Here is a 15,004-nt window from a genome sequence, read left to right on the forward strand (position 1 = left end):
CTCGGATGGGGCACTCGGTGCCACCAGAATAATGATGCCAAACTGAGAACAAGTTTATTTTTGTATCGCACAGATGCTGGTTGTGCATTCACAATTATGTTGAAGGAACATAGTTCTTGACTCCCATTAGCGCTCAGGTGTTTGTGTCAAGTGAACCTGGACACAAGCTCATTGCTGAGGAGCTGACACACAGAAGCCGCTCTGGAAAAGTCCAGAGAAAGGTGGGCACTGGCATTTTGCAATGTCACTTGAACTCCACCTATTTACAGAGCAACTTACCCTTACAAAACATAGCCAGGCCTTCATCTGCATTGTACGAAGTAGAAAAAGAAGAGAAAACAAAAAACAAAAACAAAACCAACCAACCAAAACAAAACCAAACCAAAAACCACACTCTTGGCAGCCTGGCTTTCTCCCAGGTCTCTGGCCTGGATTCCTGCAGATTTTCTAAGTGTTTCTTAGTGTTGCTTGTCCATCACACCTGCTTTGTCTGGTTGCCTTCAGTGTTTCGCACTTACTTATTCCCACACTAAGGATCTGCTCTCCTCTTCCCTAGCCAACTACATTTTAGTGCAAGAAGCTGCAAGATGAGGTTCTATGAGAAATAAACCCGATGCTATCCCTGCTTGGTCCACTTTGCAGTTCCGAGTTTGCTGAACGCAACACAGATTTCTTCTTTTGAAAGAAAGTAGTAGCTAAGTACCTTAACAAACTTGAATCCATTTGGGGAAGTTGTAGGAAACTCTAATATTAGAGCTGCCATTTAATTCTCAAGGCAATAAAAAGGACCAAGAGGCCAAGTCGCCTCTGAATGTCTTTCATGTTGGTTTGTTACACAGCGTGATCTTGTTTTACAAGTGCTCTGTTTACAAGAATGCGAGGGGGGAGGGAGGGAATGTTCATTTAAGTCCCACAATCACATAGGGCTACTTTTGTAAAGGTCTGATCCAGTCCTACCAGCTGCTTGCCCACAAAACTTTGCAATTGTGGAGGCTAATTAAGATTCTTCAGAGGAGCTCTCCTCTCCCCGGCGGTTGCAGGCAGCCTCATTAGACATGCTGTACCTCCCCCTTCACCCAGCAGAATGCCCCACTGTGCTTGGTTTACATTATGGCTTATGAATTAACCAATTGATTCTGAAAATATCATTACTTTGGGGCTAAATAAAGCTGTTCCCTTTAAGGGAAAAAGTCAGCTCCACATAGGAATAAACTGATACTGTATTGCCTACAAACTCCCTTCTCTCTCACGCTGCCAGTCGAGGATTCACTTTCCAGGATACAATGGGTTCAGTACAAAGGGAGATTATCGTGGCTTTCTGTGAGGATGGGGAGGAAAGTCTGGGCCTGGGCAGTAAGCGTGACCTATCCACTTGCATGCAGGAAGCTTTATTTACATGCAAATCTGATTTTTAAAAAATTAGTTTACAAGGAATGACTGTGTATATTTGCCTTGTCTTTTTTGTGTCCACTTCTCTCTCCAGCTTTAAAGTGAAGAAATCCATAACTGGTATAGATCAAGCACGTCAGAATTGCTTGGTACTAATGCTGCGCAGCTGAACTGTAGAGCTGAGCACAGCTCTAGTGCTGGAACAAAATTTCAGCTGGCACTGATACATAATATTGGACTTCCAGTATCTTTGAGCGGTTATGGCTGTAAAAGTTTATATTCAGTCTTTAAATTGGTTTTAACCAGAACGAAATCTGATTTAAAGCCCAAACTGAGGAATATATAAATTTAATTACATTTCATCTAATACAAATAGCTTTCCCTTGCTGTTTGTGCAAAAATCTGGGTTTGATTTTTTAAAAGAAAGCTAACTGCAGGAACAAGACAAGGTACTTTCAAGTAGTGAAGAAACTGTATGTCAGTACATTGAGAGTTTCAAGTTGGTCACGACAAGCACACAGTCAGCTTGGACAGCCTCCCCTTCCCGAATGTTTCGAGTGTTTAGCTACACCTCTTTCAATTAAAAAGAATACTCTCCCCTCCCCAAACTAAAAATGAGAACATTAAAACATATTACAACTTCGCTGTACAAAACCATACTATATATTGTAATAACAAAATGCTTTATTTGGGGGAATACAAGGAAAAGTGTGACATCCTCATTATCAAATTGTTTTAAAAAGGCATTCTTTCTTTGAAAAACATAACACTTGTACAGAAAAGGTGACCTGTGGATAAGCCCTCTCATTTAGCAGTGGGAATTCTTTTTTATTTTACAGCTGAAGTTGGGATTTGAATAATCTACAGCAACAGGTTTCAGCTTTGTTGATGTTTTCTAGTAGCTTGGGGCACACCTGCCACTCGGCACTGCTCCGGTTTGACAGCCTACCAGGAGGCTGACAACACAACGCCGAGATGGAGCTACCACAATTCTAACCCAGGTTGCTTTGCAACAAACCGCAAAACTTCACCGTTACCACAAGAAGACAGTGAGAAAGCCACAAGGTAACTCATCTTCTCTTTTATCTCCAAAGACTTTTCTCGTGCGAGCCCTATGCTCATGAAATTCTCGTACCACTCATCTGATTACACCTCAGTACTTCACCACACATCCCCTTTGCTGTAAGCCAGAACTGTGTCGTGAACGGTATACAACAGATCAAAGGCAAAATACAATTATTTCCCCAATGTATCTGCTTTCTGTACAGTAGGTTCCAAGTAAGTTGGGATATGTTTTAAAGACCGCAAATTTATATCCATAAATTAATTCTGCCCTCTCTGAACCTTATGTTAGCATTTAAGTTGTTAAAGAAAGGGACTGGGAAGTTCCTAAAATTGTCAGGTTATAAAGTAAGCGTTGGTCTTTTAATTCAGCATAACTCTTGGCCACAAGTAGTATCCATGCTAAGCAGTAAGATACATCGGTCTTATCATTTAAAGGGGACTCATGTTGTCTGAAGCGGGAACGGCAAACTCTAAAAGAACTAACGGTTTTCTTTATTCAGGTTAGACATAACAAATATGTCAGATACAGCAGTTAGTCTAGAAAAATACATTTAAAAAAATCTTCAGCAGACCATGCTCCCTGTAACAAAATCTTTCAAAACCGATTTTACAAATTATTCTACATTAATGTAAAAAGAAAATCTTAAATTTAGCATCATGGATTCCATCAAACATCTATCTACCAAAACATGAGTTTCACTATTTGTAGATGTTAGAACTTGTAATACATTTTTCTAATGTATCCTGTACATATTAAATAACCTAAAAGGCTCCTCTTGTAGTGCATTAACAATTTAGCAAGCACACTCAGTATTTTTCCAGTACCATTTGCATTACAGTTATTTGCCCGCAAATGTCATTAACATCTAAAAGTGCACACAGTTAGGTCCCCCCTCCCTCCCCATAACCTGTTTCCCTGCTGAAACCCAGACATCCACTGGAAACATTATGCTACTGTAGCTAATCTACCCATGATTAGAAATGTGTGACTAAAGTGTTCTTAAACTATACAGGAACTGAATTATATACAAGAATCAAAAGGACAGCCTGTATTTACATCAAGAAACTTCCACTACCACAGCATTATACCAAGAACTCAATACAGTGTTACAGCTGGTATTTACTTAGGATTTTAGCTTTAAATCAGTATAACACAAAACTTAGCTCAAGAAATACCCTGAAAAAATGAACATGTTTATTAAATATGACTTCTACTATGCCACAAGACAAATATCCATTGCTGGATATTCTTACAAGTTCAGTGTTTGAAACAGTGTGCTGTTCTATAAAACAACTAAGAAGTTCCAGAAAGGTTGCTGGGGAAAAAAAGGACAGAAAGAAAAGAAAAAAAGAAAGGGGGGGGGAAGGAGAAAGGACAGCAGGTATCAAGTGAGGAATTAGATTTGAATAACTAAACCAAACTGTTAGCACAAGTTTAATACAGTCACTGCATGCAGAAACCCCTTGGAAAAGTGTCATACGGATCTGAGTAGGTTGTAATACACAAGCTTAAGATGTAACTTCACTGAATTTTTCCATGCCAGTTGGTAGGACTTTTCCCTACCAAGTGGAAGAATTTTAAGATTAAATTCCAGATTATCCAGCTTGAGATTAATAGCTTTACTCTCCAAGAAATCCAGTGTATGAACCTATATTACATTTTTCCAATGCTACTTTAAAAAAGACAAACTATAACCTTTTCAATTCACTTTTTACATTGAACTTTTCAAAGAAATCCAAAGTGTTGTCTTTAATTTGCATTAAAGTGGTCAAACATTTCTCCTGTTTCTCCCCTCCCCAAAAGTGCAAAAAACAAGTTGCTGCTTGGTCCACAAACATAATACATCATGTACAGCAAGAGATTTTCCTTCTGATGGAGTACTGCTGCAAACCCATCACTTCCAGTTTCTACTCCAAGAAAAATATCAGCGTCCAAAGATGGAATTCAATTCCAGTAGAATTAATTCTACAATCTGATTCTGGTATACTGTGTGGACTGCTATGTTACCAGTCTCTTTCTCTGGTTTTAATAAGGTTGGACCAAAAACTATTGCTACACTTTGATAGGTCATTCGGTTCTTTTCTCCGTTTTCTACAACTCTGAAAGAGAAAAAAAAAAATACACAGAGACACTTATCAGTGTCAGAGTAACAGGATGACGGGAAAAAGACACAGTCCAAAGCAAATGACTATTCACAGTATTTGTTTAACAAGTAGTCTTGTTATTGGGACATACAGCTGCTGTGATTCCCCTCTCTATGGAGAAGTTTTGTTTTGAAATGCTATTCCTGATCCTCTCCTAATCCCTCGAACATAAGGACTTGGCAGTAAACATCACAAGTATGACACATACTGTCTAAAGTCCATTTGGCACTCTGCAAGCTTGTATAAATACAGACTGATATATTGTTTTCATCAAGTCCAATATAGGCAAGAAAAATGCAGTGGGAACAGTCACCTAGTACTTTTAATTGGATTATTTAGCTTTAAGGGAGGATCAGCAATACAAAGCCTTTCCTTTTCTCTGCTACTTACCTCTTCAGGTGTCTAAAGAGTACCTGCATAGTGTCCTGATTTGGTTTTGGCAACTGTTTGATTAAATCTTTAACAGCATGGACACGCTGCCTTGGTTCTTGTTCTGCAAAAGGATGAGGCGTAGAAACAAAAATTCAGTGGTTTTGTTTAAAACTTTAGCATAAAATTTAACAGACTGGGAATAAAAGCAAAAGTTTTACAGTGCTAATATTAGATAAAATACTGCCACCTCCTGACCGCACCATGCATTACTGACAGGCAATTTTAGGTAAACCTTACAGACGTTCATAACCAAAACATTCTTTTTACTGTCCAAAATAATTAAATGAATTGCACATATTGAGCAGAATTTATACAAAAAGCACAGGCATGATTTTCAGACTTACTAATTGCATTGACAAAGTCATTGAAGTGATTATAAGTGAACAGCGGCTCTGGCAATTCTCTGAAAAACATCTTTAACGCTCCTGTGATGACATGTATATCTTCCCATTTACTATCATTCAAGTCTAGTTTCTCATCTGAGAGAGAAAAATGCATAATTAATGTTAATAATTTAACTATAAAAACTTTTTTTAAAAATAAACTTAACTACTCTTCCGTACTTATTGCTTTTAAAGCAGTGAAGAGACTTACTCCACTTCAGCCCATTCTCTGCTGGGATACAGAGCTGCAGCAGTGTAAAAGGGGATACAAAACTCAACCACTACAGACGGAGATGGCCAAACTCCACCTACTGCACTACATGCAGCTCCCCTACACCAAGGGCGTTTTCCAGAGGAGAATAGGAGTTGCTGACATAACACACAATTTACTGTTACACCCTGTCAATCAGGGAATGACAGGTCAGATTGTAGATGGGCTACTCTCCTCTTCCTAGTTGTGTGCTGCCTATTGAATCCCACTGAACAAAACACTAATATATAGCCACGTGAAAGGGTTTTATACACAGAGTATGGCAAAGAGGAGCTAAGCACCCCCACACTAAAAGGCAGTAGCAAATCTCACTGAAAAGCATTAACTTACAATTTTAATGCTAGTGGAAACTTAATATGCTTACTGTTTTTCCCATAATGTATGAAGTTATTTTGTTTGAAATAATTCTCCCCCCTCAAATTCTACTACCACCATTTTTTAGAATTACGTTCTAGCAATGCCTCTATGCTCCACATAAGACCAAACCTCCAGGATGCCAGCTTTTTCAAATGATGTATATTACACACTAAATTCTGCAATTTTGAAGCTAGTGTACTTTGAAGATGACAATCATTTCTCATGAAAGACTGCAGTTATACATTAAGAAACCTTTTTCCTAAGCTTTCTATGAACTTCAACGATCTGAAAATACAGGCAATTGTAATATAGTTGAAGGAAGCTTACCATGGTTTACTGCAAATCTTAGCTTCTGTATCACTGCAAGATTGCCACTAACTCGGTATAAGCCGTCAACATCTAATCCTAAAACAAGGGGATAAATCCATTTTAATAACTTACATGTGTGAATTCTGCAATCATTAGGCTGCTTCTTTATAGGTCTAAAACCAAAAGAAACCCACCTTGTAACAAAGAACGCTTGGTTCAACAACAACAAAAAAGTTGTTAAACTAGCTTTTTTGATGAGCAGGGCATATCAGAGGAGGTTTAGTTTGCTGACACAGGTTTGGTAGCATCAAGCTCAAAGTAATCTCTCAAACTTTCTACACAGTAGAACAGTAGTAATGAGGCAACAGCTCCAAGTTTCCCCAATGAGACTAGGTGTCTCGTTTAAGATGCTCTTGGTGGGTGGCCAGGGGGTCTATGGGAGTCCAACATGCAAGAATCAAGTATTTTGTGGATGTTCAATTTTTTAATGTATGGTTAAGAAAAATCAAATCAAATCATGCATAGAGAGCATCTCAAAGTTGTCAAGTGACCAGGTTTGCATGAAGAAGGAATGATGTGCATGCACACTCATCGCTACCCAACAGCCTACAAAACTAAAATGGGTAGCCCTTGCCTTTGCAGTATTGCACACTCAACCAGAAAAGAAGAAAACTGTGTCTCTGTGGTTGCTACTGCAGTTACTCAGAAGTGATTAGCAGGTAAAGAATTTAATTGAAACGCCACTTGAATGCAGCATGTGAGTCAGTGCCACTGAGAGGGTGAGTGTTGCCAGAATACCTGCAGTCCCTGTAGCTCCTCAAGTTGTCTGATGCAACACAGCACAGTTACCAGCACCATCTGACATATCCCTTTTCCCCATAATCCACTAGTCATTCCTTTACAGAAAGAACTGATTTGAAGTCTATTGGCAGTAGGAAGAAGAGTTGGAGAAGTGGGAAAAAAAAGCTGTTCATTTCTGTCAGCTTCCCCTCAGGTATTTAAAAAAGGAAAACTTCACCACTATCTTCACTGCAGTCCTGTCTTTAAAAGAAATAAAAAAAGAACAAAGCAAAATAACCTCTTTCTCACAAACTGCAGATCACAAATGGAATAAAGCCTGCTGTTACAAGCAAGGTGGCAGTTTGTCGAACTGGAGTAAGGCAATGGAAGCAGTTATTTTTCCCCTCCCAGGCCATAAGATAGCAGCATTGAGAAAGGACTAAAGGCTGCAACAAAATCCTAAATGAAGTTCCCATGGAAGATGCCTTAAAATTCACAGGTAGTATTCCCCTGTAACACTTACCCTGATTCTCAAGAAAACGTCCTCAGATTAACAGACTGGTATATATTTGAATGATGGTTATGGAGATTCCATAACCCCCCTCTCAGTCATCTTTTCCAGGAGATAGGGCAATGACAACAGCAAGAAACAAGCAAGAAAACCAGCACAGACTACAGCCAAGTCAGGAGTCACAACCAACGTATTTTCAACAAAAATGTGAAGATGTCCTGCACACCAGACAACCCACAATGTCACATGTAGCTTTCAAACATATAATTTTCTCAGTTATTAGGTGGGAGAGACTTATTTTCAATGAAAGCAAACAAAAATTATCAGTCATATAGCCACATATTGACTCAATCTCCAGAATTCCATAAAACTTCACATAGCAATCGGTGTAACTGGCCGAAGGGCATCAAACTGATAAGACTTGTTTTCTGGCAGTCAAAGCATATACAGAGTAGGAACACAACTTTTTCCTAGAAGTTTGTTTCAAGGAAGTTTTAATATAAATTATTTTGTTAGCATGCTTAAACCTTCCAAAAATGAACAGCCGCATTTTGACAGTCTCCCCCTCTTTTAAACTGAAAAAAAAAGTTGATGGGCTGAGCTCTTCTATCACTTGTAATCCCTCTTCCCTTAGAGCCTTGCTGCCAGAAGGCTGTCCTGCCTTCTCCTTAGCTTGAAAGATACTGAAGCAGATCAGTTTCTCAGATATAAGATTTCCTCCCTTCTCCCCATTTTGGATCCCACCTACCTCCCCACTCTTGAAAACTCATTGCTATATACAGACACAGGTTTCAGATCATTTTCCCCAAAGAAATCTGCAGCATTTTAAGGATTAAAACGTTTAAAATTAGACAGCGTGGTGAGCAATAGAGATTTGGAAACAAAAAATTTTCACCATACCATGTTCCTCAACATGCTCAATGCACAGCTTCACGAACTTTGGCACCGTGCTGTTTTCTCTTTGACACAAGCTGGTGAGATTGGAACCAAACACTTGATCTGGAACCAAGTAAAGAGACTGATTTACAGTGGAACAGGACTCGAGTGACAGAACTAGTTCAGGTTAAAACAAACCTCTACAAAGGGCAAAGACTACTGGATACAATTGTCGCAGTATTAGAGTGAAAACAGGAAAGTTTTGAAAAGAGCTCTCAGCAGCTCCCAGCAAGAAAAAGCTCCCAGTAAGAAAAAGTGTCAGCAGTTACCCAAATGTGAGTCTCTGAGTAAGGAACTTTTACTACTGATATTATTTTAATCCATCAGGAGATACTTTTAAGAGTCATATAGTTATTACTGTAATGAGAAATTTAATGGATTCAAATATCCTGTTACACTCCATTCCTGTTCTGAGTTCAAAATACATTTACTGTAATCTTTGTTAAAAATCTGAACAGAGATAATAAACTTTAACCAAAGTGAAAGCTTTTGGCATTGCTTGGGGAAAAACCCTGTAAAATTTCATCTTTCATTGAACCTACTGTTTAACCCAGCATTACATATTAATTTACTTACTTTTAACATTTAAATTCTGACATGGATTTGTAAATGACAGACCTTTATATCACAGAGCTCTGAACGGGATGCCAGTATGACTTATGCATAGGCAACCTGGCTGCAAGGTTGGAATGTAAATACAGATATTTATGGGCAAAGGTTGTTTTGAGTTTTTGTTTTCAAAACCACACAATCCAGGGGGAGTGTCTTCCATCACAAACCAGAGCAAAAATGAAAATCAGCTTGGGCAGAGAACAGATTCGTGTAATGTCTTAGTGTATGTGAGCAACATGTTAACTCCTCTTGTTCAGGTTTTATTATCACCAAAATCTCTCTCAGACCCATTTCTATGATTTTCATCAAAGATGTCCAAATAATAGATTACCTCCCCTGTTCAGATGAATGAGATTGAAACAGGGTCTTGAGATGGGGGGGGTCTTTGCCTCTCTAGGCAAAGCTCACACTCTTAAAGGAAAGAAAGTTTGTGGCGTTTGAGTTTTTTTTTTTAATCTGTTAAATAAGGTATGTAAGTGGCCATCTTTGCAGTATCTAATAGATCTTACTTCAAAGCTTATGCAAGAGAGAAACTGTTCTTGCATTTGCATCATGCATAGCATCTAGCCCATTTTTCATGTTTAGTAATTTAAGCAGATTCATTAATAACACTTGTATCTGACTACTGCTTTGGGAAATCCAAACAGCACTCCAAACCAATTATACAGTATGAAAACCGGCATATAATGGTATTATTAGCTGTATGCGTACAAGGCCAGTGCCCCGAAACACCTCAGTCCTGCTGCTGCTACTCACGCAGCCAGCTGCATAAGCAGAATCAGTAGCAAGGGATTGAAAAAGTCCACGCAGCAGAAAGCCAGGCTAGCATGCAGCTGTAGCAGGTAAAGCAATGCAAATTAGGTAGCGCAAGAAAACACTAGCATGTAACAAACTGATTTGCCACAATTGCCTCTGACTTTAATAATTTCCACATATACAGCAATCATATTTTTTTCCTCTCATCTTAAAGTAACTTTTAGAATTTGTTTTTCCGTGTAACAAAACTTTAGCACAGGTACTTCTCTGCTTAGTGCATGCTGTTTCAAGTGGGTTTTTGTTCTAGAACTTCTCATTATTTTTTCTGCTCATACGGGGTTTGCCAAGTTTTCCATTTACTAAGCTTGTTCTGTAGCAGCCACAAAAGTACACTGGGCTTTTAAATAAAAACTTCTATGTTTTTCATTCATACAGTAAATGTAAAACTGTACAGCACTGATCCAACTTTTAAGCTTTACACCATGCTTTTAAATAAAAACAAACTCTCCATTCCTTAATGTCTTTATTAAAAAATCCAATCATCAGCACGCATGTGTACAAATTAAACTTGACTTAGCATTCACTGTTGCTAATGGCAGAAGTTATGTCACTGAGCCATGACATGAATACTAAGCTGTAAAGCAGAGCAAAACGTCAAAGTCTGGGAATAATACCTCCTTATCCCAAACAAGAAAATCATCATTTACAGTTAAATTATATTTGCAGATACACAAATATACCAAACACCCCATGCAACAGAAGTACACCTGTTAAAGTATGTAGTTAGGCAAATCACAGTAGGGTTTGGTCTGATATTTGCCTACCCATATGCTATTTTGACCCTAGTAGAGCACCACCTACAAGTCCTGCTGAAGCATACAAATAAATAAAGTTTTACAGTGAGTACCAAATCAATAATTTACACAAACACATTAACTTAAACCTGTGCAAGTACTGTTCTCTCAAAGTTTCTACAAGCGTGACAAATGGAAATCAATTCTTTCAAAAGTTTGATTCAAGAATATCTGTAAGACTCATTGTTTGTGCAACAATTTTAAAAATGTATACATTCAAAAAAGGTTAGGGGAAAAAAGATGTTTAAGTTAAGATTCCTTTAGCCTCATCTCAGTTTGCCTAAATATTTCATTTCTTATGAGATGGCACAAGATTGTCTGGTTCCACTCAGACTAAAACACCCTTGTGAAACAGATGAGCACATGCATTCAGCTTTGCACCCAAAGGGCTTTCCTTTCCCTTGTATGCACAAATGATTATCAGCTATCTGAAGTTTCCAGCTCAGAACAGCAGACCAAATGGACTCTCTAGCTAAGAAGCACTCCAAGCCCAAACAGGCTCCTGGGCCCTCAATTTTCACTGCAGTTTTGCCAGTAATGAGCTGAAGGACAGGACATCCTCCGTGAAGTTTAGTGGCTAGTAGCAGCGCTCAGAAGAATGACAATCAATCACCAGTTCCACTATACCTCCAAGACTTTTGTTAAACCAGCTATATACATGCGTTTTACTCCAATACTAGACCATTTTAACCCCATTTTACACATGAACTACTAAATTCAGCTTTTCAAATTATTTCCTTTGTTAAAAAGGTTCATTTACCCTTAATGTAGCCTTTTTCACGGACAGCTTGTAATGTAGGGCGCCGTGTAAGAAACTTCTTGAGCTTCGTTTTGGTCTTTTTCTGATCTGTAGAATCTATATTGCTAGGTGCTTTCACTGCTAAAAAGAGAAACGCATTTAGTGTGAATACCCACAGAACCAACACTGCGTTTATCTGCCAAGGAACCAACATAAAAAAAAAAATTAAGCTAAAAACCACATTAAAAACCTATTCAAATTTGCATTGCATCCAAATTTTTTTCCTTAACTTTTGGGAACTCCTTGTAAATAGCATCCATTTTTCAAACCACCAAGAGACAACCCTGTCACAAAAAACTTGTAAAACCAAGTGTGCCTGTGAAACTAACTAAATGGTAGCTTCCATATGTAATTGATGTGGAATTCAAAAAATATAGCTATGTTTCAAAACCAGTCCTGCCTTTCATTAATTTAACTATTTTAAAAGAAACAAATACTTTCTTGCAAATGACATATAAGGCCCAGAAGACAGTCTGCCTGATTAATATGTTTCTGTGCATAGGAAGAAATTGCTGTGGCTAAAAGAAATTTAACTCAAATTCTGAAGGTGTAATTAAAAATGTTTCTCTAAATGAGCCAATATAACCTCATTAGCAACTTAGTGAAATTGCAGTTTAGTTAATAGCGCAAGTATTTACAGATGCTGTACCACAGACAAAAACCAAGTAAAACAATTCTAATCAGTTTTGAACATGTAAAAGCACAAAAGGATCCTTAAACAAAACTATTTATAAAAGTCACAGGGGAAAAAAAAGTCTCATTACTTCTGTACAGTTGACAATACTTTGAAAATAATCCATTTCACCACTGCCTATTTTCTCCTGTTTTTCATGTGTCATACAGCAGGAGCTAAAGACGTTTGGTGCTTTTTTTTTTCCTTTTTTTTTTAAAGTATGATTAATAAAATATGGAAGAAAACTTACTAACTGGCACCAAGATGTAGGATGAACTATATCAAAGCCTGTTTCCAAATTTGAGTAGTTTCATTTTTAACTGTCCTTTTGAATTCTTCTCTATTTACACATAATACTGAAGATGCAAAAACTAAAAATTGGCATTGCTAAAATCAATTAATGGAAAATTTTCAACTCACAACGAAGTTTCTTAGAGTCTTTATTCTCTTTCTCTTTGTCTTGTTTTTCCACCCCAGGGGAGTCTGGTACATCATCTTCTAATGCTTCATCAGACTCTACTACCTATTAGATTTAAGAAGATACAGTGGTCAGGTTACCAATTCATAGAATATAGCATTAACACACACATTTCCTGCAGACAGTTCTACAATACATATTTTTTTCCCTATAATGATATTCAGTTGGTTCTTTCCTGAACACTAGATGCTGAAAATATCTTCAGAGATAATACCATTCTCACTGGCAGAGCAAATAACTTTGAGAAACACTATTTGATCATAAGACCAAATAAAGAAAGTTTTGCTGGACACTGAACAAAGTACAACCAGTCTTCTATGATAAAACTTCATTACATCAACCAATAAACAGTATTAATGTTTTTTCAAATCCAGTAGACAAACATCAGCTATTTCATTTACATGGTCTGCTACAGAAGCACCTGATTAACAGGGTCTACAAAACACTTCTAGAGCATTTACCCTATTTCTAATTTCTGTAATTAGAATTTTCTGTGACAGAAAATAGAATTGCCAGTCGGAAAATTTCACCACTGTCAAAACATACACTGAATTCATTCTGAGAGAGTAAATACACCAGGGCCCAAAATCCTTGCCCTGTGTTATCGCTCTCTCAGCATATTCTCATTAAACAGAGTCAAGAGAAAACATAGATCACGTAGTGCGGAGGCAGATACCAGAGTCTGAAACTGCCCACCTGCGGCCTCATACCTATGCTACACGCAGACATATCGGCAAATAGGAAAAGAAACTTCCTCTGGTCTCAGCGCAACATACGCCCTTCCAAAACTCTGTATTTCTTACTTCACTTCTACTGAAGTGAACTTGACTAACGCAGTTACAAAAATCTGACAGTACAGTGTCTTTTGTTACAAGGAAGGGCATTTTAAAAAATAAGGCAAGGTTGCGTACTCCAGAGCGCTGAGTGAGGAGAAGCGTGACTTCATCGACTAAGTTGCACTTTAACTTGAAGGGCTAACGTTAGCTTTAAACAATCCTCGTTCCCTGTTGCTTTTCAAAAGCTTTGGATAGCCTTTTTACATATCAAAGATCAATATATTCAACTGCCTGATTAATGTCCCTGCTAAGGATCCCTCTGCCACTGAGGCCATTTGGACAGTGCTCTCTTCAAGAGGCCTCAAAGCTTTTTAGGACTGTTAAATTTAAAACACATGAATTGCTTTGGAAAAAGTCATGCGGGATCTAGTTTGTATTACGGAACAAGTCTAACCTAGTAACTTGGAAATTTCTGTATGTAAAAAAGAGCAGCCACATCCTTCGCAGATAGCTATTCCTCTTGTACAGCATATTGCTAGAACAGCAGCCTGAAGGAGCAAAGAGACCAGAATCTAAGCTGTACCTTCTTTTGAGGAAAGATCTCATCACACTAGAACTAGCCATAGCTGTCCTGGGAAAAAGCTATTAGAAACAGCTACTATTACCATAAAGTTCTCAAAATTAGAAGTCTGCTTCAGATCTGATGGATTTTTGTAGCCAAAGCTTCAATGCTTCAAATTATCAGGTAGTGTAATAATATACATTTTGAACTTTTCCCTTGTAATCTTAGGTCTCTTGGCTACCAGCTCCCAGCAGTAATACATCACCATTTGCTCCAGAGTGGTGATAAGCTCTCCCTATTCCACCACTCACTTCCTCAATCTAATATGCAATACCTCGCTCTCATCTCAGCTGTATTTCAGCCTTTCCATCATCATTTATATTTAAGCAGGGAAGAAGTGGCCTCAGTTGCATTACACGGGGCAGACAGGAGAATGGTATCACTGAGTGACTGCCTTGCCTGGTTATTAAGGGTCATGACATTTTCATACCAGCAGAGAGCAGAAGATTAGGACCCTAAACCATGAGCACTCAGAAAGAAACTAAACCATTCATATTAGCCTGCTATGTTTGCATGGAAAACACCCATATGTGGAAAACACTATCAGAGCTAAGAGAAATGAAGGCCACTGACTGACATCAAAAGCAACATAAATGCAGCTTATGGGCAGCAGCCAGGCCTGTAATTATAAAAATTAAGAATACGCATGAAGTCAACTTGATATGAAAAGAATATTTTCTCCAAGATCTCCTCCAGCTTCTTCTGAATTCAAAAATGGTAAATCTTGTTTGGCAATATCAAGAGCAAATGCTTGATCACTTTTCTGTTGATTAAATAGTTGGCATTACACTGTCTGATAAGAAGAGATAATACAGTATTTTGCCAGGGCTTTTAATTTGCACTTTCGTGCAGCCTT

At 38.1% G+C, this 15,004-nt stretch overlaps 1 protein-coding gene across 10 annotated transcripts in view; it reads right to left on the reverse strand.

Annotated features, from left to right (window-relative positions):
- Nucleotides 1–2,053: 2,053 nt before the first annotated feature.
- The window catches only part of ARHGAP12 (Rho GTPase activating protein 12), an 83,694-nt gene continuing 70,743 nt past the window's right edge, over nucleotides 2,054–15,004 (reverse strand). For 9 of the 10 annotated variants that reach the window (XM_076331826.1, XM_076331825.1, XM_076331822.1 and 6 more), the window contains 7 exons: nucleotides 12,693–12,795; nucleotides 11,561–11,680; nucleotides 8,543–8,641; nucleotides 6,370–6,447; nucleotides 5,376–5,510; nucleotides 4,990–5,092; nucleotides 2,054–4,554 (listed from right to left, as the gene is read on the reverse strand). In XM_076331826.1, coding sequence (XP_076187941.1) covers nucleotides 4,380–4,554; nucleotides 4,990–5,092; nucleotides 5,376–5,510; nucleotides 6,370–6,447; nucleotides 8,543–8,641; nucleotides 11,561–11,680; nucleotides 12,693–12,795 — 813 coding nt within the window. In that variant the 3' untranslated portion in view covers nucleotides 2,054–4,379. The remainder of the gene's footprint in view (nucleotides 4,555–4,989; nucleotides 5,093–5,375; nucleotides 5,511–6,369; nucleotides 6,448–8,542; nucleotides 8,642–11,560; nucleotides 11,681–12,692; nucleotides 12,796–15,004) is intronic. The other variant, XM_076331818.1, reaches the window with a different exon arrangement.

Source organism: Aptenodytes patagonicus, chromosome 2, assembly GCF_965638725.1.
Source record: "Aptenodytes patagonicus chromosome 2, bAptPat1.pri.cur, whole genome shotgun sequence".
Taxonomy (NCBI): Eukaryota; Metazoa; Chordata; class Aves; order Sphenisciformes; family Spheniscidae; genus Aptenodytes; species Aptenodytes patagonicus.